This window comes from Carcharhinus amblyrhynchos, chromosome 9 (genome assembly GCF_965287045.1).
Source record: "Carcharhinus amblyrhynchos chromosome 9, sCarAmb.v2.hapA, whole genome shotgun sequence".
Classification (NCBI taxonomy): Eukaryota; Metazoa; Chordata; class Chondrichthyes; order Carcharhiniformes; family Carcharhinidae; genus Carcharhinus; species Carcharhinus amblyrhynchos.
Window position 1 is genome coordinate 15733077 of NC_137332.1, and position 26775 is coordinate 15759851.

At 41.7% G+C, this 26775-nt stretch overlaps 1 protein-coding gene across 1 annotated transcript in view; it reads left to right on the forward strand.

Annotated features, from left to right (window-relative positions):
• The first annotated feature begins 1700 nt into the window (after window positions 1–1700).
• Window positions 1701–26775, forward strand: part of brdt (bromodomain, testis-specific) — a 34604-nt gene continuing 9529 nt past the window's right edge. The window contains exons 1-9 of the mRNA XM_080196462.1: window positions 1701–1898; window positions 9059–9196; window positions 9278–9410; window positions 11747–11813; window positions 13881–14058; window positions 14573–14629; window positions 16671–17033; window positions 23076–23204; window positions 24944–25126. Coding sequence (XP_080052588.1) covers window positions 1701–1898; window positions 9059–9196; window positions 9278–9410; window positions 11747–11813; window positions 13881–14058; window positions 14573–14629; window positions 16671–17033; window positions 23076–23204; window positions 24944–25126 — 1446 coding nt within the window. The remainder of the gene's footprint in view (window positions 1899–9058; window positions 9197–9277; window positions 9411–11746; window positions 11814–13880; window positions 14059–14572; window positions 14630–16670; window positions 17034–23075; window positions 23205–24943; window positions 25127–26775) is intronic.

Below are 26775 nucleotides of genomic sequence, written 5' to 3' on the forward strand. Positions count from 1 at the left end.
TTCTAACACCAGGTTAAAGGGCAATAGGTTTATTTGGTAGCAAATGCCATTAGCTTTCGAAAAGCCCTGAAAGCTAGTGGTATTTGCTAACAAATAAACCTGTTGCACTTTAACCTGGTGTTGTAAGACTTCTTGCTGTGTTTATGAAGGAGGGCATGCCAGAAGCAGCACCAAGTATATCTTGAAGCTACAACATGGGACTACTAGTGTGCCAAACAGCACAAGTAGCAAGTAATAAACAGAGCTAACTGATTCCACAACCAACAAATTGGGTCTAAGTTTTGCATTCTTGTCATGTCCAGCCATGAATAGTCCAGAACTTGCCACACCCATCCCTAGCCAAGCTGTTACAGTGCAGCTACAACATGGGCAATTTCCTATATTGCCAGGTAAATGCCAAAGTATTTCCTGTACACACAAAGCAGGACAAATCCCGCCAAGCCAATTACTGCCCCATCATCTACTCTCTAACACTGGTGAAGTGATGGAAGGGGTTGTCAACAATGCTAGCAAGTGGCATTTGTTTAGTAATAACCTGTTCACTGACTCAATTTATGTTTCATCAGGACCACTTGGCTCTTAGCCTCAGTGGGGGAAAAAAAGCTGAACTCCAGAGATGAGTGATAGTCCTTAACATCAAGGTTGCATTTGAGTGTAGTATCGAGGAGCCTGAGCAAAACAGGAATCAATGGGAACTGAGTCAAGTTAGCATCATACCTAGCACAAAGGAAGATGGTTGTGATTGTTGTAGATCAGTAATCTCAGCTCCAGGGCAATCACTTCAGGGGAGTCCCTCAGTAGTGTCAAGTCCAATTATGACCTTCCATCCATCATAAGGTTAGAAGTACAGGTGTTTGCTGATTGCATAATGTTCAGCACTATTTGCGACGACTCAAATACTGAAGCAATTCATGTTCCAACCGCAGCAAGACTGGGGCAATATCCAGGCCTGGGCTGATAAGTGGCAAGTAATATTCCCTGGCATTTGTGTTGAGCAAATGACCTCTCTGAGAGAAACTAACCATCATCCCTTGATATTCAGTGGCATTGCCATCATCAAATTGCCTACTGTTAAAATCCTGGAGTTACCATTAACCAGAGACTTAACTGAGCTAGCCAGATAAATATTGTGGCTATAAACACAGGTCAGAGGCTAGGAATTCTGCAGCAATCAGCTTGCCTCCTGATTCCCTAAAACCTGTCCACCCTCTAAGGCACAGGTCAAGAGTCTTCCGTGATGCTTATTTCTAGCATGCCTGCGCTGGTCTCCTTTTCCACTGCATTCTTGCATGGAGCTGATGTACTTCTGGCTATCCTTATCAGTCATCTGTATCAAACTATCCTTTGCAGCACTTGTAAAATCTCACTTTGAAAGTATGGCGCAATGTCTAGTCCCAAGATGTGATGATGCCAGGATAGTCACTCAATAGTATTTTTGCATTTTCATTGGTCTAAATTGAGCTTTTTGCTTGGGATTTGTTTGCACCCAATGACATTTCTTTCAGGGAATCATTTTTTTGATTGTCAAAGTCAAAGAATTATTATATAAATTAAAAAGAGCAATATTTTCTGAAGTGTATTATTTTTATTTAACAGATTCTATCATGAATCTACCATGAAGTAATGATAGGATTGAAGATCTGTCAAGAGCTTTGAAAGGAGAGTTCAAAAACCTGTTGGTTGAACACAAGAAATTCAAAATGACATCAACTGCGGATAAAAGACCCCCACATACGATTGTGAATCCACAGCCACCAGAATATCGCAATCCGAAGAAACCTGGTCGCGTGACAAATCAGCTGCAGTATTTGGAGAGAGTGGTGGTTAAAGCTCTGTGGAAGCACAATTTTGCATGGCCATTCCAACAACCTGTCGATGCTGTGAAACTGAACTTGCCTGTAAGAATTGTATCTCATCTGGTCGGAATATGTAGTGCTGTATTCAAATACATTCCCTTGGATTTTTTAGCAGCAGTAACTACAATGCAGAGCCAAATTATAAATCTGGTGTGAAGTTAGAGCCGGTATATACAGGTCGACTACCCTTTATCGAAACCCTCGGGACCAAGATTGCATCTGTTCTTCAGATCATTTTGGTACCACGCATAGACTTGCATTTTTAAGCTCGCTGTAGTCTATGAATAAAATGGCTAGAAAAGTAAGATGTATCTTTGCAGATACCCTCTATTTATTTATCAGTGAGTTCCTTTCTGACATGTGTTCATCCCATAAATTGCAAGGTAAAGAGTGACGGGAAACAACCAGACTCCTGCGCTGAAGATCAGTGAAATTCAGAATTATAGATTTTGGATGTTTGGTTTTTAGATGTTTTGGTTTATGGATAAAGGATACTCAACCAGAGTTGAACATAAGAACATAAGAAATAGGAGCAGGAGTAGGCCATCCAGCCCTTCGAGCCTGCCCCGCCATTCAATAAGATCATGGCTGATCTGTTGCTGCTCAGTTCCACTTTCCCGCCCTCTCCCCATAACCCTTAATCCCCTCTCCTATCAAAAACCCATCAACCCGCGTCTTAAAAATATTTAGCGAGGCAGCCTCCACCACTTCAATGGGCAGAGAATTCCAGAGATTCACCACCCTTTGAACTCTGCACTTAGAGCCATAGAATTCCTATGGTGCAGAAGGAGGCCATTCGGCCCAGAGTCAAGTCTGCACTGACTCTTTGAAAAAGCATTTTGTTCTCCGAGTCACCGAGTGAGGAGTATGATTATTTTAAATTGATAACCTCTTGTCATTGGCTCACCAGCCAGGATGTATGGTCTTTCCTGATGTACTTTATCAAACCTCTGTTTTCAAAAAACGTGGTTCGGTTTCCTCCCACAATGCAAAAATGTGCAGGTTATGTTGATTGGTCATGATAAATTGCCCCTTAGTGTCAGGGGATTAGTGGGGTAAATACGTGGGGTTATGGGGAAAGGGCCTGGGAGAGATTGTTGTTGGTGCAGACTCAATGGCCTCCCTCTGCACTGTAGGGATTCTGATTCTATGCTGTTTCCTTTTTAACCTTCTCTAATTCAGTAATAGTAGTCCTAGTATCTAAAGCCTCTCGTTGTAATTCTGGTTTCTTATGCTTAGTATGGGGAGAGGGTGGTATATTAATAATGTCATGTAATGCAAAGACTCAACTAATGTTCTGGGGACACTGATTCAAATTCCACCAAGGCAGTTGGTGGAATTTAAATTCAAATAAAATCTGTCTGGCCCACATGTGACTCCAGACTCCTAACTGTGCTCTGAAATAGCCTTGTAAGCCACTCATTTCTTGGGTAATTGGGGATGGGTAGTAATGCCCACATCCTGTGAAAGAACCAATTTAAAAAATCCTGGTCAATCTATAATGTCTCTGTAGATTAGTAACTTGCTCTGACCACTTTCTCTGACACCATAGAGCCAATGTCTACAAACCCCAAGCATCAGCTGGGACCAGCAAGTCTTGCTCATCGTCCCTCCGCCCAGCCAGCCTACAGGGATTTAACAGTGACCATTCAGACTGGAAGTACCCAGTATTTGTGACAGTGAAGTGCTTGCAGAGTGGGCATCCAGGAATGATACTTACAACCCCAAACAGTGAAAAATGATCCATTCAGCCAGATGGTGTAGGGATTACACCCCTGACCTGTGTCAGGTCAGTTCTCTTAATGTGACTCCCTATCCTGCATGGAGACTTATTTTAGGTGATTTCCCACAGAGGCAACACTGTCCTCTACTCACTCTCACAGACCTACATGTTCCAGTAGTCGACAGCCTCAAGAAGGTGTCATGGAGCTTCTGGAAGGCCAACTGGACAAAATACAGCGAAACTTTGGAACACAGCATCTCGACAATCCCACTACCATACATCACTGACTAAGTATACAACTATCTCTGTGTCGCCATCTATAAAGCAGCCTCCTTGGCAATTCCCCAAGGCTACCAACCCATCTACATTTCATGCTTAGATGAAAATGGTGCTGTTCTCCTCAAGGCATGTAAAGCATCTGGGGGCACAGAGTTAGGAGGCCATCTGGTTGAGTCACTCAATGTTGTTTGCCGCACTAATTGGGAGGAAGTTTCACACACTATAACAGGAAGTGTGGAGCCTAATTCATCACCTTCGAGCAATAGCCACCCACTCAAAACTGCACCTCAGATGTTCCTAATTGTCACAGCTAAGACACCCTGGATAAAAACTCAAAAAGAAGTATTTTAGGTGAATGAAGGCCATGCTGCCACCACCAACGCAGAAGATATCAGCCCCTCCCCACCCCCAGAGGTTGCAGAACTGAAGATGGTCCTGCAAGGCAGCAGGATATGACAATATCATCCAGAATTTGTGAAACTCTGGGAGTCCCAAGTTATTGCCTGGCTGACCTGGTTTTACATAGTCATATAGGTTTACAGCATGGAAATAGGCCTTTCAGCCCAACTTGTCCATGCTGCTCTTTTTTTGTTAAAACCCCTAAGCTAATCCCAATTGCCCACATTTGGCCCATACCCCTCTATACTCATACCCATGTAACTATCTAATGCTTTTTAAAAGACAAAATTGTAACAGCTTTTACTACCTCTGGCAGCTTGTTCCAAACACTCTCCACCCTCTGTGTGAAAAAAATTGCCTCTCTGGACACCTTTGTAACTCTCCCCTCAAACCTATACCCTCTAGTTTTAGACTCCCCTACCTTTGGGAGAAGATATTGACTATCTACCTTGTCTATGCCCCTCATTATTTTATAGACCTTTATCAGGTCACCCCTCAGCTTACTACACTCCAGAGAAAATCCCAATCTATCCAGCCTCCTCTTATAACTCAATCCATCAAGTCCCAGTAGCATCCTAGTAAATCTTTTCTGCACTCTTTCTAGTTTATTAATATTCTTTCTATATTAGGGTGACCAGAATTGCGCACAGTATTCCAAGTGTGGCCTTACCAATGTCCTGTATAACTTTAACAAGATGTCCCAACTCCTGTATTCAGTGTTCTGACCGATGAAACCAAGCATGCCGAATGCCTTTACCACTCTGTCCACCTGTGACTCCAATTTCAAGGAGCTATAAATATCTACCTCTCGATCGTTTTGTTCTGTAACTCTCCCCAATGCCCTACCATTAACTGAGTAAGTCCTGTCCTGGTTCAATCTCACAAAATGCATCACCTCACATTTGTCTAAACTAAACTCCATCTGCCGTTCATCAGCCCACTGACCCAATTGATCAAGATCCTGTTGCAATTGGAGATAACCTTCTTCACTGTCCACTATGATCCTTGGTGTGACCTGCAAACTTGCTAACCTATATTCTCATCCAAATCATTAATATAAATGACAAATAACGGTGGGCCCAGCACTGATCCCTGAGGCACACCGCTGGTCACAGGCCTCCAGTTTGAAAAACAACTCTTTACAACCACTCTTTGGTTTCTGTCAAGAAGCCAATTTTGTATCCATTTGGATACCTCGTCTCACCCTGGATCCCGTGAGATTTAACTTTGTGCTACATGTGTGTCATAAGTTCCAACATCATTCAAAGAAACAGTGGACAGAAAAGTTGTCATCATACCAAACCTGGAAAAGACCCCATACTTGAAAGCTAGCTACCATCTAATCTGTTCCTGTTAGTCTCGTACAAAATCATTGAACGTCACATCTTCAGCATGTGTCCCCAGTGGTAGAAGTTCTTGATGTCGACCAAGCTGGTTTTCACAAGGATCACAGCACGAGAACAGGTAGTGGTCCTTACCACTTACTTTGAAAATGGCTTTCAGAAAATCTTAAACAGGTGCTGTGTTTCCTGATGATCTCATACGTCTAAGGCACTGTTTGGCACACCAGCCGCCTTCTCCTGAAGCTGTCACAGGCCCTCTCCACCTAGGCAAATAAAAGCGTGGAACATTGAACAATTGAAGATTCAGAGTTCACCTTAGGTAAAAAGTAGATGGAAAGGGCAAACCAATGAGTTCCCCAAGGCTCCATAATGGCTCCAACTCTATTCAACTTGTACACAAATGATCTTCCAAAAAATACCTCCTGAAAATTCATATATACTGATGACATCTGCCTTGCAACTCAAGCCCCTGACTTTGACACTTTGGACTGGACCCTAAACGAGCACTTGTAAAAACTTGAAAAATACTGTGACATGGCGACACAATCCAAGACCTGAAAGAACAGTATCCAGTTTATTCCATCTTCACAATGCAAAATCCTATAAAGCGCTGAACATCTAAATGAATGGCAATGAGTTAAAGCACCACCCAACTCCAACATACCTCAGTGATCCTAGCTAGGACACTGACCTTCCAGTAAAACCTAAAAACAGCTTTGTTTCAAAACTAGCCAGCTCAACATGGGGTGCTGCTACCACCACTCTCTGAGCCTCCGTACTCACGCACTCATTCTCAGTAGCAGAATACTGCACCCCTGTTGGTTAAGATCATCAGAGTTTCTACCCAGCTGAATGCCCACGATGTGCATCATTACTGGAACGCTACTCTCAACACCACTCCCTTGGCTTACTATCCTGACAAACATCACTCCTCCACATAGCTACTGACTTGCAATAACCCACAACGATAGAAAAAGTTTGTATTCCCTCCCACTTGCCCCTTCGTGCTGATCTATTCAGCCCAGCCAATTTGCGGCTCCCATCAAGACAGCTGATCTGGAAATGCCCTCCCACACAGGACTTCAGCACAAACTCCACCTGGACAAATGAATGGAAATCACTGGACATGACGAACCGTACCTGGCTTCAAACCCAACCCAACCCAACAGCTGCCTAGTTTCAACCTTCCAAAGAAAGACTGGTGCACTCTCAACAGCTGGGGCCCCAGTTTGGCCCTCCACAGATGCCCTGTGTGTGACTGTGGGAGAGAGCAAACTGCATCAAAAGTGTTTCATCCACAGACTCAGCTGAGGCTTATTCACACTTGATAAAGTAGGATTAGAAGAAACTGCTTGGCCTAGGGCCTTTGCATTTGCTAAATAAATAGCTTTAAAATGTTATTGGTAAGGGCATTTATTATCCATTCCTAATTTTTCTGAAGCTGTTAGTGGCTTTGAATTGCTGCAGTAGGGTGTAGACCTTATTGTTGGTGAGTGACACCAGGCATTTCCATGTCAGATAGGTACAAATAGCAGGTTTCCTTCTTGAAAGGATATTCTTGAATCAGTTGGAATTTTATGACAATTTGATGGTTACTTTATTGCTACTACCAACTTTTTATTTCCACTTTTCTTTTAAAATTGAATTATAAGTTCTCTAAAAGGCATTGTGGGATTTGGATTCTCTGGTTTATCAATTCGGGTCTCTGATGGTGGGACATCAAATTCAATACATAGAGGGCAATTCTACCAAAAAAATTTTAAGCGTCGAATTTGTGTAAAAACTGGAGAAAATCCCACTTTTTTTGCAGTTGGAGTTTCAAAATGAATCTCCCACTATCTGCAGTGCACAGAGTGCCTCAGCGGGTGGGGTATGTTCCCGCTCAAGAGGCCAGCTGCATAGTGCTGAGCAGACCACAGCGCATGCACCGATATGTTAGCGCCAAGATCGGCGCATGTGCAGTGGCCCCACATTGTCAGCCTCCCAATCGTTGGTCACCCTGCATCACTGGCTGTGCACCACCACCCACTAACCCACACCACCCCCCCCCCCCCCCACCCCCACCCCCGCCCGCACATTCCAAAGGTCAGCCCTGATCACTGGCCTCCCTCTCAGCCCAAATGAGTGGCAGTGGGACTGCTCAGGGGCCCAGTCACCTTGATGATGCCTATGGGCAGTCAAGGTGCCCCTTGAGCAGTGCCAGGGGGTCCAAGCTGGCATTGCCATGGTGGCAATGCCCAGGCACCCGATCCACTAGGGGGGGCCTCAATTAACCCCCCATCACTCCAGTGGGGTTGGGCCATCAGCTCCCCACAAGTGGGGAGCTGTACAACATCCCGTGGGAGTGAATCACTCCTGGCCTGGTGGGGAGGTTGCGTGGGGAAGAGAGTAGCGAGCCTGGAGATTTCAGTCCTGGGCCCACTAATGCTATTTAAATTGAATACAAATTAGGATTTAAATCACTTATGCAGCTCCACGCCGATTTCCGGTGTGGAACGAATGGTGCTGGAAATCTGGTTGCCAAAGACACATGGGAACTATGGCACCCAGCACAGAGCTGGCGGAACGGCCTCAGGCTTGAGTCTCCTCTCCTGCTGCACTGCAAAAGCAGCACAACAGGTTCAGGGAATTGCACCTGATTGTTCTGCAGTTGAACCATTGTTTTGTACAGAGGTATCACCTTAGGTTATATAAGAATAAACCATGTTATAAACCCCCAAAGTTGTTGACCATTATTTTCTTTAACTTCCTGAGCTTTCAGGAATTTTAATCCTAATCTTCCCTTTATCTTTCCATTTGAGTACATTCCTTGCTTTTCCTTTCATAATGTGTAGCTTAACTCTACCCATATGAAATGCCTCTTCCCCCTTTGGTTTGCAAATTATGTTCCAATGATGTTTGCCTGTTCAGCCCCATTTTTGCATCATCAGCAAATGCCAAGATTGAACTTTGTAATGTTCAAGTGAAGGTCGGTTGTATATTCCAAGGACAAAAATAAATCCAGCCCTTCTAAAATGTGAGCAATGCACATTGATAGAAACTAAATATTTAGGGTTGATCAACTTTTTATTCATGCAGTTACATTTCTTCACACCATGCCACATGCCTGAATGTTAGCTTTATGCTTGCGATGCCACATTGACTACCATCTACATGTCTATGTACACTGCATCTACTGCATTCTATTTATCCAGCAAGTCCCTTTTTAAAAAATAAACATTGATTTGACTAAAATATACATTTTATATTCAAGTAACAGTTAATAAGCATCAAGACTCAGGAAGGGCAAGGTGTTTACTCAATGGCACGTCTGGGGTAATTTCAAGAGTGCAGTTTTTAAGAAATAAATTAATTACTCAAAGTGAAGAATTGAGTAATTAAAGCTCGTAAGTTGTGCAATTAGTTATCATGATTCTATGTTGCTCCTAAGCCTGGTAGCCTGGTTTCTCTTTTCACAGGATTATTATCAAATAACGAAAAACCCAATGGATTTGGGCACAATCAAAAAACGTTTGGAAAACAAATACTACTATAAAGCTATGGAGTGTATTGAAGACATCAATACAATGTTTACCAACTGTTACGTGTACAATCGGGTAAGTTGTTACACCTTTTATAAATTGCTGCGTGCTTCTTGTGTTATGTTGATAAAAGATATAACGATTGTCTGTTTATAGCCAGGGGATGACATAGTTGTAATGGCACAAACATTGGAGAAGCTTTTCCTACAGAAGGTGTCACAAATGCCACAAGAGGAAATAGAACTTCCTGTGGTTAACAAAAGAGGAGGGAATGGCAAAGGAAGAAAAGGACCAGGTAACCAACTGAACAAGCATCCCCTCCTTACTTCGAGGTGTTGGGGACAGAGGAGGAGGAGGAAGTATCCTCAATTTTCTCTAAAATCAACAATATTGGTGGGGATTGGGGGGTGTGTGTATGTGGGGAGGGGGGGGGTGGTCGGGGGGGGGGGGTGGTCAGGGGGGGAGGCAAGGGGAGGGGGAGAATCACTTTTTTTTTAAGCACCCTAACGTTGACGTCAAATGAAATTCTTACTCTATAATCCTTAAACATTAAAATCTTGAAGGGAATTGCTTGATAGAGCAGACGCAGCACGGTTTCATTAAAGGGAAGTCGTGTCTGACAAATTTACTGGAGTTCTATGAGGATGTGTCTAGGGCGGTGGATGTGGTCTTTCCAGATTTTCAGAAGGCGTTTGACAAAGTACCTCACAAGAGGTTATTGCAGAAGGTCGAGGGACATGGAGTTGGGGGTAGGGTGTTAGCGTGGATAGAGGATTGGTTGTCAAATAGGAGGCAGAGAGTGGGGGTCAACGGGTGCTATTCGGATTGGCGGTTGGTGACCAGTGGAGTGCCCCAGGATTCGGTGCTGGGGCCTCAGCTTTTTACCATTTATATAGATGATCTGGAGGAGGGAACCGAGTGTAGGGTGTCGAAATTTGCTGATGACACCAAGATTGGGGGAATGGCAAATTGTGCGGAGGGTGTGGAGAGTCTGCAGAAGGATCTAGATAGGCTGGGCAAATGGGCCAGGAAATGGCAAATGGAATTTAATGTTGGCAAGTGTGAGGTGGTCCACTTTGGAAGGAAGAATGGTAGGAAGGACTATTACTAAGAAGGACTAATGGTAGCGAAAAACTGCAGCAAGCGACGGTGCAGAGGGACCTCGGGGTCCTTGTGCATGAGTCGCAAAAACCCAGCTTGCAGGTGCAGCAGGTGGTCAGGAAGGCAAATGGGATGCTGGCCTTCATAGCGAGGGGGATTGAATATAAAAGTAGGGAGGTCTTGCTGCAGCTGTATAGGGCATTGGTGAGGCCGCAGCTGGAGTACTGTGTGCAGTTTTGGGCGCCGCACCTGCGCAAAGATATTTTGGCCTTGGAGGGAGTGCAGAGGAGGTTTACTAGGCTGATACCGGAGTTGAGGGGGTTGGGCTATGAGGAGAGGCTGAATGAACTAGGCTTGTACTCGTTGGAGTTTAGAAGAATGAGGGGAGATCTCATTGAGACTTATAAGATGATGAATGGGATGGATAGGATAGAGGTGGAGAGACTCTTCCCGCTCAAAAAAGACAGTAGGACTAGGGGGCACAGCCTCAAGATAAAGGGGGGGCGTTTTAGAACGGAGTTGAGGAGGAACTTCTTCACTCAAAGGGTGGTGAATCTCTGGAATTCTCTACCCGTTGAAGTGGTGGAGGCTGCCTCGCTAAATATTTTCAAGAAGCGGGTTGATGGGTTTTTGATAAGAGAGGGGATTGAGGGTTATGGGGAGAGGGCGGGAAAGTGGAACTGAGCCACGACAGATCAGCCATGATCTTATTGAATGGCGGGGCAGGCTCGAAGGGCCAGATGGCCTACTCCTGCTCCTATTTCTTATGTTTATCTCTTAAAAATACCGAAGGTTGGCTTTTGTTAGAAAAGTTCAAAGAAATTGGTAAGCGTATGAAACTTTTCATTTGAATAGTTAGAGTAAAAGACACCAGAAAGAAATGTAACTTAAAGCTGGATAGTAATAATTGTCCCTAAAATGTCATATGGAATGTAAATGCATTGTTTAGTTAACACAGGAGGAGTCTTGGTGTTTGTGGCCTTCTCTATTCTGCTCATCAGAAAATTGAGGACTGTTACGTGCATACGTTTGTATGTTCGGCGCTAGTTCCCAGAATCTTGTAGCTATAACAAAAACTCATGAGGATTTCTTGTGTGTTCACAAAGTAGAACAGAAATGGTAACAAGTCTGGAAAGTGGCAAATTATCAATTGACAAACTAACAGGGGACCAACAGATTTGGATTTATTAGAACATTCATAGTAAACTAATTAAAGGGGCGATGCAGCTAAAGAAATAAGTGTCTTTGTGTTTTGCTACCCATCATGTGGAAACAAGAGAGGGACAGGTGTGGGTACAGCCTCAATTGTAAGTGCTTCCTTTCAATTTGAAGCCCCAGAGCATCTTTCCTAACTGGAATGGAGGAGTGGGTCCATAGTTTTGTTCTATATGCATGGTATTAACTTGGAATTGAGAAAAGCATTAGTTTTGGGAAGGAGAAGATTGAAAAGATCACAAGCAAATAGTAAGACATTTTAATGCGGTGGACATTTCTGTGTGAAATACAAAGTTTTATACTGTACTTAACCACTGATGTCGTCTCCCTCCCTAGCAACTGTTAAGAGGTTGAACCAAACTTGTTTGGAGCCTCGGTGCCGTGTTTTCCGTTGATGAAACGCTGACCACGCATCACTAAACCTGACTAATTCCATGATATCACTGGGCTTTGCCCCTATCTCAGCTCATCTGCTGCTGAAACCCTCATCAATGCCTTTGTTACTTCTGGAGTTGACTATATCAGTGTATAACCTGATGAGTTTCCCACAACTTAAGCTTATCCTAAAACTCTGCTGTATCCTAATTCTTACAAAGCTCTGTTCAAACTTGTGTGCTCACTTGCTCTTTCTTAAGTACCACTGTTTAAAATGCTCATCCTAGTTTTCAAATCCCTCAATGACCTTTCCCCTCCCTGTCTCTTGCCCAGATTTAATCTAAACCCTCAAATTTGTCTCCAGCCCTGAACTCTTGGGCTTAGAACTCTTGAATGAAGGCCATCAAATCCAAGGGATTTTAGTCCCATACTTTTTATTCATTCATGGACATGAGTATTGCTGGCTGACCAGCATTTATTGCCCATCCCTAGTTTACCGAAGGGCCATTGAGAGTTAACAATTTGCTGTGGCTCTGGAGTCACATGTAGGCCAGACTGGATAAGGATGGCAAATTTCCTTCCCTAAAGGACATTAGAGAATTAGATGGGTTTTCTGACAATCAACAACAGTTTCATAGTCATCAGTCGATTCTTAATTCCAGATATTGTTTTTATTAAATTCAAATTCTACCATCTGCTGTGGAAGAACCTATGTCCCCAGTTTCTGAATTAATAGTCTAGCGATAATATCACTAGACCATCACCACCTCCGATCACAAGTATGTAGGCAAGTTTGATGATGAGTTGGGTAGGAAAGTAAACAGTGATGAAAATGCAGATCAGTTAAGCAATTGGCAAGAATGTGACAGGTGGAATATAGAGTGGAGTATGCTGTTGTTCGTTTTGATGGGAAGAACAGAAAAACAGAATGTTTTTTAAATTCACTTTTAAGTTAAAATCTATTAAATGTAGGTGCTCAAATGAATATGGCTGTCCTTAAAGTTAGGGAGGCAAGTGGTATGTTTGCCTTCATTGCATGGGGATTTGGAATACAAGAATTGCTGCAGATGTGTGGAACTTTACCCTATAGAGCCCTGTATCCCAGAGCACGATGCATGCCCAGTCATTGATACATTCAGGCTAAGATCAATAAATTTCAGGTGAGAAAGCTTCGCTGAGATGAAGATCAGGCATAACTTTATTAAATAATGAAGTTGCAATGGCTATTTTTATGTTCCCCTTGCTCCTTTTTGGTAATTTAAAATTCTTGGCCTCCTGTCACTAATCAGGGAAAATAGTCTGTGTCTATTCACTTCATCAAACTCCTTCATAACTTTATTAGCATTAAATCTCCTCTTGGTCACATCTGCTGAAAGTACGTAGAATTTGCAGCACAAACAGATCATTTGGCTCAACTGGTCTATGCTGATTATCTTTTGCATAGGTGTCCTTCAACCTTGCTTCATCTCATTCCATTCTATTTTTCTTCTTGTATTTAATATATTTATATAGCCTTCCTGTTATGCTGTTCACCCTTAACTATTCGGGATAGCAAATTCAATTTTTTTTAACAACTTTGTGGTAGTCCTATTATTATAAGAATCCACCCAGGCCCTATCCCCATAACCCCATGCCTTTATCCTAGCTAGTCCCCCTGACACTAAGGGGCAATTTATCATAGCCAATTTTTGGACTGTTGGAGGAAACTGGAGATCCAGAGGAAACCCACGCAGACACAGGGAGAATTTACAAACTCCCCACAGACAGTGACCCAAGCCGGGATTCAAACCCAGGTCCTTGTTGCTGTGAGGCAGCAATGCTAACCACTGTGCCACCATGCCACCTGGCTGTATGTGTGGTCTCAATGGCATTAAAGTGCGTTTTTTAAAACAAGGTACCCAAAAATGCAGATGGCATTCTTAACTGTGGTTTTATAAATGTTTTGAGCAAACTGGTATTTCCTGGTGTTTGGACCTGATGCCAGTTCCTGTTAAAGTATGTTTGTAATCCTATTTTAACATTTATATATTTTTGTTTGTATACTGTTGTGCCCATTGTATGAATATAGTGATATTCTTGCTATAGTGCCAGCAGTGTCTTCAACTGCACCATCAAAATTGTGTCCACCTACATCTGAAGTTGGGAATCAGAAAGCAGCGATTGTGGTAGCACCTCAGTCAAGAATAACTTCATTGCCAGCCACTCCAACATCCCCTTTAATACCAGCGGGAAAGCCTGTTACAAAAGTAAGTATTTCTATATCTGAACGGAGCAGTGATTTTAAAGTTCCCATACTTTCTAATGATTTCTTAGGTATAGTGATCAATTTGAAGGATTTGAATTTCCATTCCTGCACTCAATTTCTAATCTGTCAGACAGCATGATTGGGAGAAAGGAATCCATCTCATCCTCCTGTTCCCCTCTCCTGCAGTGGCTGGTGCTAGTTTGCCTGGTGTCATGTCCTCCACCCACTATTCCTGCAGACCCTATGCTTGGGGCCAAGCACTCTTTTTTTTTCCCTGGTGACTCTTATAAGATGGATTCTTATATTTGATGATTCCAATCATCAACTTCCCTGGCATGATGTACACTTTTCAGGTCAAGTTTTCAAAATTTTCCAGAATAATGATGACTGTGTCTTCACCAAATGTCCCAGAAAGTTTCCAGATGTGTTTCAAAAGATCAGTTAAAACCTTGACCAGCTAGTGAACACTAAAAGATAATGCTCAAATTTCTCAACAACAATTTTTTTACTCTAAGGTCGCTGTTGGGAGTGGACAACAAGTCTATCCACCAAAATGCTGTGAAGCTCCATTGGTAAGCGCTAGGATTTAATTTAACTGGTACTGAGTCCAATAACTCTCCTAGATAGATGTTCCAATCATCAACTTCCTTAGCATGATGATTCTAGATGGATGAAGCTACAAAAGGCCATGAACAAAGCCCAGTGCATCATGCAAGCCAGCCTCCCATCCATTGACTCTATCTATACTATCCACTGTCCCGAAAAACCAGCCAGCATAATTACGGACCCTAAGCACCCCAGACATACGCACTTTCACCTTCTTCCATTGGAGAAATGATACAAAAGTCCGAGGTCACTTAACAACTGACTCAAGAACAGCTCCTTCCCTGCTGCCATCAGACGTTTGAATGGACTCAACTGATCTTTCTCTAAACCCCAGCTATGACTGTAACACTACATTCTGCACTCTCTCCTTTCCTTCTCTGAATGGTATGCTTTGTCTGTATAGCATGCAAGAAACAATACTTTTCACTGTATATTAATACAGTGCAGAAGAAAACCAATAATAATAAATCAAATCAAATGTTCCAATCATCAACATCCTTAGCAAGATGATGGCTTGTGCCATGTGTGCTGAACTATCTTTTCAGTTTGCATCCCCACCTTTTTTTGATTTGACCTATTATTGTTACATGTATTAATAGTGAAAAATATTGTTTCTTGCATATTATACAGACAAAACATACCATTCATAGAGAAGGAAATGAGAGAGTGCAGAATGTAGTGCTACAGCTGTAACTAGGGTGTAGAGAAAGATCAACTTAATGCAAAGTAAGTCCATTCAAAAGTCTGACAGCAGCAAGGAAGAAGCTGTTCTTGAGTTGGTTGGTACGTGTCCTCAGACAACTTCTTCCTTCAGGAAAAAGATACAGGTGGAAGAAAGAATGTCTGGAGTGCGTGGAATCCTTAATTATGCTGGCTGCATTGCCAAGGCAGCAGCAAGTGTGGAGAGAGTCAATGGACAGGAGGCTAGTTTGCATGTTGGATTGAGCTACGCTTGTGGTTTTTGCGGTCTTGGCAGAGCAGGAGGCATATAAGCTGTGATACAACCAGAAAGAATACTTTCTATAGTGCATCTGTAAAAGTTGGTGAGAGTCGTAGCTGACATGCCAAATTTCCTTAGCCTTCCGAGAAAATAGTGGCGTTGGCGGGTTTTCTTAACTATAGTGTCGGCATGGGGGGACCAGGACAAATTTGGTGATCTGGACACCTAAAAACTTGGAGCTCTTGACCCTTGCTACTTTGTCCCCCACTGATGTAGACAGGGGCATGTTCTCCTTTACGCTTCCTGAAGTTGATGACAATCTCCATTTTGTTGACATTGAGGGAGAGATTATTGTTGCCACATCAGTTCATCGGATTCTCTATCTTATTCCTGTACTCTCTCGTCATTGTTTGAGATCCAACGCACTACGGTGGTGTCATCAGCAAACTTGAAAATCAAATTAATGGGGAATTTGGCATGTCAGTCATAGGTGTACAAGGAGTGTAGTAGGGGGCTGAGAACGTAGTCTTGTGGGACACTGGTGTTGAGGGTGATCGTGGAGGTGGTGTTGTTGCCTATCCTTACTGATTGTGGTCTGAGTTAGGAAGTTCAGGATCCAGTCACGTGGAGGTGCCAAGGCCCAGGCCATAGAGTTTGGAGATGAGTTTCGTGGGAATAAGTGTTGAAGGCTGAGCTGTAGTCAATAAATAGGAGTCTGACATGGGTGCCCTTGGCCACCTGAAAGGCTCTTTTGTACCTAAAGGAACTTTCAAAAGTTGGCTCTGACTTGTTTTAAGTGGAAATACAATCCAGATCAGGCCAGTTATTTAGACAAGCCTACTTGGGTGTTGAGAATGAATTGCAGCAGTAGGCTTGAGTGAATACATTTGCTTGCCCAGTGTGCTTTGCTGTGGATTTGAGGAGACTATTTAAAATATTCCCATATGGGGAAAATATTGAAATAACATTTATAAGGTGAGCAGATGAGTTGTATTTTTTAAAAAAGCTGGCTCTCGCCTCTTCTTATTCATGTTTCATTTTTTGCCTTTAAATTATTTCCTTTCAAGGTAAAGAAAGGTGTTAAAAGGAAGGCAGACACTACTACACCCACTACTTCAACTTTCACCACAAGTAGTGGGTCCTCGAAAAAACTCTCAGAACAGAAGCCTATAAAAAATTGTCCAGGGAGGGAAAACAGTCAATCAAACAAGCCGCCAGCAAAGGATTTACCAGATTCTCAACAACATTCAGCTACAAAAGAAAAGTTTGCGGCACATTTGCAATACTGCAATAACATTCTCAAAGAAATGTTGGCAAAGAAGCATGCAGCTTATGCTTGGCCTTTCTACCAGCCAGTGGATATTGAAGCACTGGGACTTCATGATTATCATGATATTATTAAACATCCCATGGACCTTAGTGTTGTGAAAGTAAGTTTTTTTTTTAAACATCTCTCTTCTTTCCTGCCCCCCCGATGTAATCAGCTACTTCAATTTTCCATAAACCGTATTTGGGTATGTTCTTTCAATCCTAAATGACGACGGTAAATATTTTTAAGTTTTGGAGCAGTCTTGCAAATGTCAACTTTACGTTGGAATGGGTTGATGCACTAACTAATGTCACTAAAACTTGATCCCTAGGGGTTGTGGAACATTCACACTGTCTTGTTTTGGGTACACTAATTTTGCATTTGGAATCTTTGTGGAAAAGAGGCTAATTGTACGCAATAGTAATGGAATCAATGTAGCAGAGAAAGGGAACCCCTAGAGAAGTCGGATCAGTGACTAGAAAATGAAACACAGTGGGAAGTTTCTGAGGGCGAAGATTAACACAAATTGCAAAGAAATACTGTCATAAAAGTGAGGTGGACAAAGTAAATATTGAAGTAGAATCTATAGATTAAAAAGACACTGGCTTTGAGAATTATTCTATCATTTGGCAAGTGAGAAATGCTGTCCAATATGAGCAGTTCGTTCTGACCACCACTTCATTGTTCTGCCATTTCTAGTCCACTCTCAAACCTTGGTATGTTCCACGAAATTTAGTGGAATGTTTCCCCACCTGTTTACATGCTCTTTGCTTAGAGTCATGAAAAAAAAGCTAATGGATATTGTACCCATTTGGATGTTCTTTCTCTGCAGCCACAGGAATGAAGATAGGACCCTACAGTGCAAAAGGAGGCCATTCAGCCTATCAAGTCTGCACTGACCACAATCCACTAAGGCCCTATCCCCACAACCCCATGCATTTACCCTAGCTAGTCCCCCTGATGGGGGCAGTTCAGCATGGCCAGTCCACCTAACCCATGCATCTTTGGACTGTGGGAGGAAACTGAAGCACCCAGAGGAAACCCACACAGTCGCAGGGAGAACTTGCAAACTCCGCTCAGACATGACCCAAGCCAAGAATCAAGCCTGGTTCCCTGGCATTGAGAGGCAGCTGTGCTAACTACTGTACCACTGTACCAAAGGTGCACTTTGTACTACTCTCTAGTGAAAGATCGCAAAAAGTTAAGGGTGTATTAAGATGTGTGCAATTTGTTCTAGCAAGCTTTGTTTTCTGGCTCCAGCAAAAACAGTGAGAGCCTTTTTCCTCGGATGGTGATGGCTAACATGAGGGGACATAGCTTTAAATTGAGGGGTGATAAATATAGAACAGATGTCAGAGGTAGGTTCTTTACTCAGGGTAGTAAGGGCGTGGAATGCCCTGCCTGCAGCAGTAGTGGACTCGCCAACTATAAGGGCATTCAAATGGTTATTGGATAGGCATATGGATAGTATTGGAATAGTTTAGGTTAGAGGGTCATTAGATTGGTTCCACTGGTTGGCGCAACATCGAGGGCCGAAGGGCCTGTACTGCGCTGTTGTGTTCTATGTTCTATAAAAGCTTTCAGGCTCTAGAGAGACCTGTACATGTTAATAAATCTATCTCTGTAACCTTCTCCAGTCCCACAGCCAACTGATATTTGGGAGGCGACTAATTCAGTCCTCCTATGCATCCCCAATTTTAATTGTACCATCATTGGTTGCCTAGACACCAAGCTCTGCAATATTTTCTTTACACCCCTCTGTCTCTTACTTCACTTTCTTCCTTTAAGGTATTTCTTAAAAACTACTCTTTGACCAAACCTTTGGTAATCTGAGCTAAATCTCCTTACATGGCTCATTGTCATGCTTGTTTAATAAGGCTTTTGTGAAGAGCCTTGGGATGTTGCAGTATCTGAAAAGTACTACAAAAATGCAAGTGGCTGCAAATAACTATTAGGTTCTCCTTTTACACATTTGAGAAAGAAGATTAGTTGGTGCTATTCTGATCTACATTGAGGGAATGCTGGCATCTAATTGACAGAATTAATAAAAATTCACATTGCTGAGATTTTGTTTGGGTGTACCATCTCTTTTATGCAACTTGAGGTTTTGTAGAATCTGTAAATTATCACATCTTTGATATTTTAGTAGTCTATGCATAATGACATTATGCATAACCCTTCAGCTTACTTAAATTGCACCTTGAGAAAAGAAGTATTTAATCTTTTGGAAACCAAGAAGAAAAGCTGTTCAACTTACTTGTATCTGGTAGTTGCCAACATTTGTTAGCACCTGGAATTTGACCAGTATTTGTAAATGTCTTGACAATAATTCATAACTTCCAGTTCTGCAAATAGAAATTTACATTGCAAGTTTATCCAAGTTTTCTATCAATGGGGAGCTACATAATTACTAATAATAATGTCATTCCATCATTCGATATCAAACTGTTTTAAACAAATGAGGATTAGTGAAGACTGACAGTGAAGATGAATATAGTTCTAGTGTTCAAATGTTATTCTTACCACTCTATCCCTACCCTGGGATAAACTTGCATGTCCCCCTCTGTGATCTGTTTAGAACCAGAGATCAGAGTGTGGTATTCTAATTGGGATTGACCATTTTTCTATTCATCCTAGAAGATTAATGAAGAGGACTATTTGGTAAATAAATATTTTACAGCTAGATGCATTTTTGAAGAAAATATTAATCTATTTAAAATTGTCGTGGCCTGTCTACCTTTTCGCTAAGGACTCCCCTGCGTGTAGCACAAGTTTCAATTTGCAATTGAGAGAATCAATTTTTCAATTCAACATAAGCATCACGTTGTATTTGTGCATGTATTTGGTGATTGGATTTTTCAATTATAACAATCTGTATTGTTTCTATTCTCAGGTTGGCAGTTAAGAATTTAGTCAAAAGACTTGAGACAACCAAATAAAGATATAAAAATCAACTACTTATTTTTGTTTATACTGATTGTTTCATTGTTCTTCCACATAACTGATGCATTCATTTTATTGTATTAAATTAATTTTAGGATGTTTTGCCCACTGTTGACACTTAGTCATTACTGCTTCACAGGACCAATGCATTTACCTTCTTGCTCTTGACGCTAGATATCAGAGGGCTAATATCATGGTCCAGGATATTGCTATCCTACCATCAATTATAATTGACATCAATGCAGAAGGTTGTTGATAGCTTCACATGTCTAGGCTCCACAGTCACCATTCTCACTTGATGCTGAAATCAACATGCCTTGTGTGTGACCTGAGTAACATGTGCTGTGTAAGAGAAAAGGTTGAACAGTTTCCACTGTCTCCGACATTTCCTCATCAGCCCTTGGCAGGACAGTCTCACCAACCCGGAGGTCCTGGAGCAAGCTAATTCCATCCTCACCCATTCATTACTAAGCCATGTTCATCAGATGAATGAAGGGTGTATAGACAATCACCTTCTGTGCAGGGAACTGACCATTGGGTTACAACCTGTTGGATGCCCTTCCCTGTGCTTTAGCAGACCTGTAAGCAAGATTGAAAATGATATTAATAGACCCAGTTGGGACATTGTTAGTAATTATGAAAAATGAGTTTGAAGTGTAAATTTCAATTTAGAGTTGGAAGACACAAAAATTGAAAAGAAATTTAGACATAGTGTCAAATTTCAGGTGGCATCAACTATTGGATACAAGAACTACCTAAAATTGAACAGCTTTTCACCTCTAATTTACAAAAAAAATCTCAATTTTATCAAGTAAATTTACGTAAACTGAATGTTTATGCATGGAGACAGTAGCTGATAGCTGTCACCTCTGGGGTTTGACTGCTGGAGAGATGAGAAAAAACAAAGCTAAGTTGGGGTCCAGAAGAGAACCCAGTGGAAATGGACACCAGTGAACCCTACATCTTTTCAACCCACTGCCTTCATCTGCAGAAAATCTGGCAGAGACTGCTGTGGCAGAGTGGGTTTTCTGAGGAACACTGAGAAGTTAAGCATCAAGGTGTAAGTCATCATCTGGAATTCTCTGCCCATTGAAATGGTGGAGGCTACCTCGCTAAATAAATTTAAGTCACGGATAGATAGGTTTTTGATAGGGGAATTAAGGGTTATGGGGAGGAAGCGGGAAAGTGGAACTGATCCACTTCAGATCAGCCATGATCTTATTGAATGGCAGGGCAGGCTCGAAGGGCTAGATGGCCTACTCCTGCTCCTATTTCTTATGTTCTTATGTTCTTATCCTCTCTTGGAAGAATGCCAAAGAAGGGATTCACAAGAAGACAGAAGTGCTAGTATGATTTGGAGTCCGGTTATAGTTCGACAGTAGTACATATTGATGAAAGACTTCCCAAGTGCACCACATGCTGTATATAACTTCACTGCAGTGTCAAGTTTGATGTCTGTTAAGCCTTCTGGGAATAAAATTAAAAGTATATTTTTAAATGCACTCCAAACGTTGCTGTCACCACATCACTAACGCTGTTAAAGAAGGGAGGGAGGCACCAGGTGGGAAACTATAAGCCAGTTAGCCTGACTTCGATCATTGGCAAGATTTTAGAGTCCATTATTAAAGATGAGATTGCAGACTGCATGATAAAGTAGGACTGAGCCAGCACGCCTTTGTCAAGTGCAGGTCATATCTGACAAATCTGTTAGCGTTCTTTGAGAAAGTGACAAGGAAGTTAGATAAAGGAGAACCAGTGGACCTGATTAATTTAGATTTCCAGAAGGCCTTTGACAAGGTGCCGCATAGAAGATTGTTAAGTGCCCATGGTGTTAAGGATAAGATCCTGGCATGGATAGAGGATTGGTTGACTGGCAGAAGGCAGAGAGTGGGGATAAAGGGTTCTTTCTCAAGATGGCAGCCAGTGACTAGTGGTGTGCCTCAAGGGTCAGTTCTGGGACCACAACTTTGCACATTATACATCCACCATTTGGAGGAAGGAGCTGAAGGCACTGTTGCTAAGTTTGCAGATGATACAAAGATATGTAGAAGGACAGGTAATATTGCGGAAGCAGGGGGGTTGCAAAAGGACTTGAACAGGTTAGGAGACTGGATAAAGAAGTGGCAGATGAAATACAATGTGGAAAAGTGAGGTTATGCACTTTGGAAGGAGGAATGGAGGCATAGACTATTTTCTAAAATGGAAAATGCTCAGGAAATCAGAAGCACAAAGAGACTTGAGGGTCATTGTTAAAAGATTCTCTTAGGATTAATGTGCAGGTTCAGTCGGCAGTTAGGAAGGCAAATGAAATGTTAGCATGCATGTTGAGAGGGCTAGAATACAAGAGCAGCAGTGTGTTTCTGAGGCCGTATAAGACTCTGGTCAGACCCCATTTGGAGTATTGTGAGCAGTTTTGGACCCCATATCTAAGGAAGGATGTGCTGGCCATGGAAAGGGTCCAGAGGAGGTTCACAAAAATGATCCCTGGAATGAAGAGCTTGTTACGGTTGAGGACACTGGATCGTTGGAGTTTAGAAAGATCGGGCGGGAGGGGGGAGGGATCTTATTGAAATTTACAGGATATTGCAAAGCCTGGATTGAGTGGACTTGGAGAAGATGTTTCCACTAGTAGGAAAAACTAGAATCAGAGGGCACAGCCTCAAGTCAATGGGACGATTCTTTAAAACAGAGACGAGGAGGAATTTCTTTGGCCAGAGAGTGGTGAATCTGTGCACACCTTTGCCGCAGAAGGCTGTGGAGGCCAGGTCATTGAGTGCCTTTAAGACAGAGATAGGCCCTTGATAAGAGGATCAGGGGTTATGGGGATGAGATAAAAATCAGCCATGATTGAATGGCGGAACAGACTCGATGGGCTGAGTGGCCTAATTCTGCTCCTATGTCTTATGGTCATTCACTGGAATGGAGCTCTGTACAGTATGAGTTTGTTCTTCACCTCAAGTCACTGCAGTCAGTATAAATGATGTGCGTCAAATTACTTAAAATTTGGGAAAAAATCAGCTCAATATAGAAGAACTGTTGTGGGATATGATGTGGCAAATACATTGTAAATCGTTGCTATTCTATTTTAAAAATGCCAAAAATTTTAATGAACACCAAAGCCCTTTTTCAGGTGTGAAAATCTAGGTAGTTATCTGGTGAAAGAGCCAAGTGTAATGTACTTGATATTTTAATCATTTTTATTTCAATCTTTTCTTGCAAGAAAAAATTGAACAACCAAGAATACAGCAATAGCCAGGAGTTTGCTGCAGATGTGAGATTAATGTTTTTGAATTGCTACAAGTATAATCCACCAGACCATGAAGTAGTAGCCATGGGTAAAAAACTTCAGGTAAGAGAATAATGTATCCATTCATGAAATATAAATATTTTGAATCAATAATTAAAATTTGGGTTGCAATAATTCATAGGATTTGCTAAATCCTATTTTCTGCTGTCTTAATAGAAAAATGCATTATAAAATCATTTCCTGCTCTGCCTGTCGTATCTGCAGATGATACCTGTAGGTGATATATATATCGAAAATTAACCGAGAACTGTTTTAATTCTGCATGCAAACGTAGGCCCTGTATGCAGAATACTGCTGTGAGGCAGTTTTATAGGCTTTTGTGGTTATGACCAGCAGATAAATTGTTGAAGGTAAGGAAAGACTTGAATTTAAAACTCCATTTAGAAAATTTAATATCTGTTTGGTTCTTTTACAAATTGCCCTTCTCAACTTGATGAATCCCTTTTTCAGTGTGTGACCTTCACTTACAGTCCCTTACATTTTTTACAAAATCCATTTTGACCAGTACAGGATACCCAAATGGATAGATCGTTATCTCCCTAGACAAAGTGGTTCTGGCTTGTTCCCCATTTTCCTTCCCTATCTCATACCTACTTAAAAGCAAGTTCAAGACTGGAAGCATTTTTACTCTGAGTAGGGCTATGATTAGAGTACCCTATTGCATTAACAGCTGAGCTTATCGGGGCTGGGAAGGGGGAAAAGTAGGATATTTCAGGCTTGCTGCTATGGTAGCTTTCATTGCCTTTTCACCTCATCCTCCTAATTCTGTAATCTTGCATCATACCTGCCATTTATTGCTCTGCAGTGTAATCCCCACCTCACTGCATCCCTCACATTATATTCACTCCTACTGGGGTAAATGAAGGTTGTCTCAGTTCCCAAACTGAGAATAAAACTAGGGCCAATGCAGATGGAAGGACAGTTAGATTTTTGCCATCTTCTCTTATTCCATCTTCCATCCACAGATGAATGCTGGGTTTGGTCGAGTCTCAACACGTAACAGGAAGATCAACCATTTTTAAATATAACTTTAAAACTGGACAAACCAAAAATCTGTGGATCTTAAATGCATTTAACACATTCAAAATCTGTCAAGAGAGAAGTATTTTTGATGTATAAATTCTGAAATCCCTCTGTACATAGTTTGAATTCAGACACATCTGGACCAAAATCTGAAATTTTCATTTGTTTCATTAGTTTCAAATTGTTCTTGGGGAGTGAATATTTTGTGTTATACAAGACACTATTGTTTCAAACTTTTTTCCTCAATGTAGATGATGCAATTAAGAACAGCCTTGGGAAAAGAATTGGGTACATGATATTAGAACATAAGAACATAAGAAATAGGAGCAGGAGTAGGCCATCTAGCCCTTCGAGCCTGCCCCGCCATTCAATAAGATCATGGCTGATCTGTTGTGGCTCAGTTCCACTTTCCCGCCCTCTCCCCATAACCCTTAATCCCCTCTCTTATCAAGGACCCATCAACCCGCTTCTTAAAAATATTTAGCGAGGCAGCCTCCACCACTTCAACGGGCAGAGAATTCCAGAGATTCACCACCCTTTGAGTGAAGAAGTTCCTCCTCAACTCCGTTCTAAACCGCCTCCCCTTTATCTTGAGGCTTTATATTGTATATTTCTCCCCCAAGAATATTAATTGGCTAATCTTTATGCAATATTTACAAAGTAATGTAGGAAGACAGTCAGTTGCACTAAATCCTACATAACTGGTTATCTAGTTAATCATGTAACCCATGTTTTTCTGTGTCCATCTTTTGTAACAGGATGTCTTTGAGATGCATTTTGCAAAAATACCTGAGCCTATTAAAGCTGAGCCATTACAACAATCCACCACTCAATTCACTGAATCATCAAGTGAAGATAGCGATGACACTTTGTCTGCTGAAAGTAGTTCCGACAGCTTGAGAAAAGAGCAGAAGGACCGCCTTGCCCAGCTTCAGGATCAGGTAAGGAAGAACGTGGAATTTTTAAAATAAGATTTCACTTTAACTTAAAGTGGCCCAGCCCATGGCTAGCCAAAGAAATTGAGAATATTAGATCCAAAGAGAAGGTACATAAAGTTGCTAGAACAAAATAGCAAGCCCAGAGACCAGGAGTGGTTTAGAATTCAGCAATGGAAACCCAAGAGATTTATTAAGAGGGAAAAGATAGAGTATGATTGAACTTGCAAGGAACAATAGTATATAAAAAGAAAAAAAAATTAGTGAAGACAAATGTAGATCCCTTACAATCAAATGGGAGAATTTATAACAGAACAAGGAAAAGGCAGAGCAATTAAAAACTACTTCAGTACTTTTTTACGGAAAAAGACACAACTTCCAGAAATTCTAGGGAATTAAACTCGTTAGAGTTTAGAAGAATGAGGGGAGATCTCATTGAGACGTATAAGATGATGAATGGGATGGATAGGATAGAGGTGGAGAGACTCTTCCCGCTCAAAAAAGACAGTAGGACTAGGGGGCACAGCCTCAAGATAAAGGGGAGGCGGTTTAGAACGGAGTTGAGGAGGAACTTCTTCACTCAAAGGGTGGTGAATCTCTGGAATTCTCTGCCCGTTGAAGTGGAGGAGGCTGCCTCGCTAAATATTTTTAAGAAGCGGGTTGATGGGTTCTTGATAAGAGAGGGGATTAAGGGTTATGGGGAGAGGGCGGGAAAGTGGAACTGAGCCACAACAGATCAGCCATGATCTTATTGAATGGCGGGGCAGGCTCGAAGGGCTAGATGGCCTACTCCTGCTCCTATTTCTTATGTTCTTATGTTCTTAAAGGAAATTAGCATCCGTTTTTTAAAAAAAAATTGGTGCTGGAAAATTGATGGGACTGAAAGCCGATGAATCTCCAGAGTTGCCTAATCTACATTTGAGTGCTAAAGGAGATGGCCATAGAAATAAATAAGGGATGCATTGCTTGCCATCTTCCAAAATTCTGTGGATTCTCGAACAGTCCCAACAGTTGGAAGGTGGGAAATATAATCCCACCATTTTAAAAAAGATAGGGAGAAAACTGAGTTACAGACTGGTTAGCTGATATCAGATTAGGGGAAATGCTAGTGTCTATTATAAAGGATATGATAACAGGACACTTGGGATTACGCAAAGTCTACATAGATTTATAAAGGGAAATCATGTTTGATAAACCTACTGGAGTTTTTTGAGGATGTAACTATAAGAATAAGAAGAATAGTGGATATGATGTATTTGGATTTTCAGAGAGCTTTTGGTAAAGTCCACAAAAGCACATTGGATTGGAGGTAAAATATTGGCATGGATTGGGAATTGGTTTACAGACAGGAAACAGTAGGAATAAATGGTTTTTTTTTGGAATGACAGATGGTGACTTGTGGAGTACCACAGAAATCAGTGCTTTACAATATGAGGAAACCAAATATAGTGTTTCTATGTCTGCTGACAGTGCAAAACTAGGTGGGAATGTGAGTGACAAGCATGATGTAAAGAGGTTTCATGGCAATTCAGTCAAGTAGAGTGAGTAGGCAAATACATGTATATAAAAAGGGAAGAGAGTGGCTTAAGTAAACATTGGTCCCTTATGTAATCAGAAGCAGAGACAGGAGAAATTATTCTGGGGAATGATGCAAT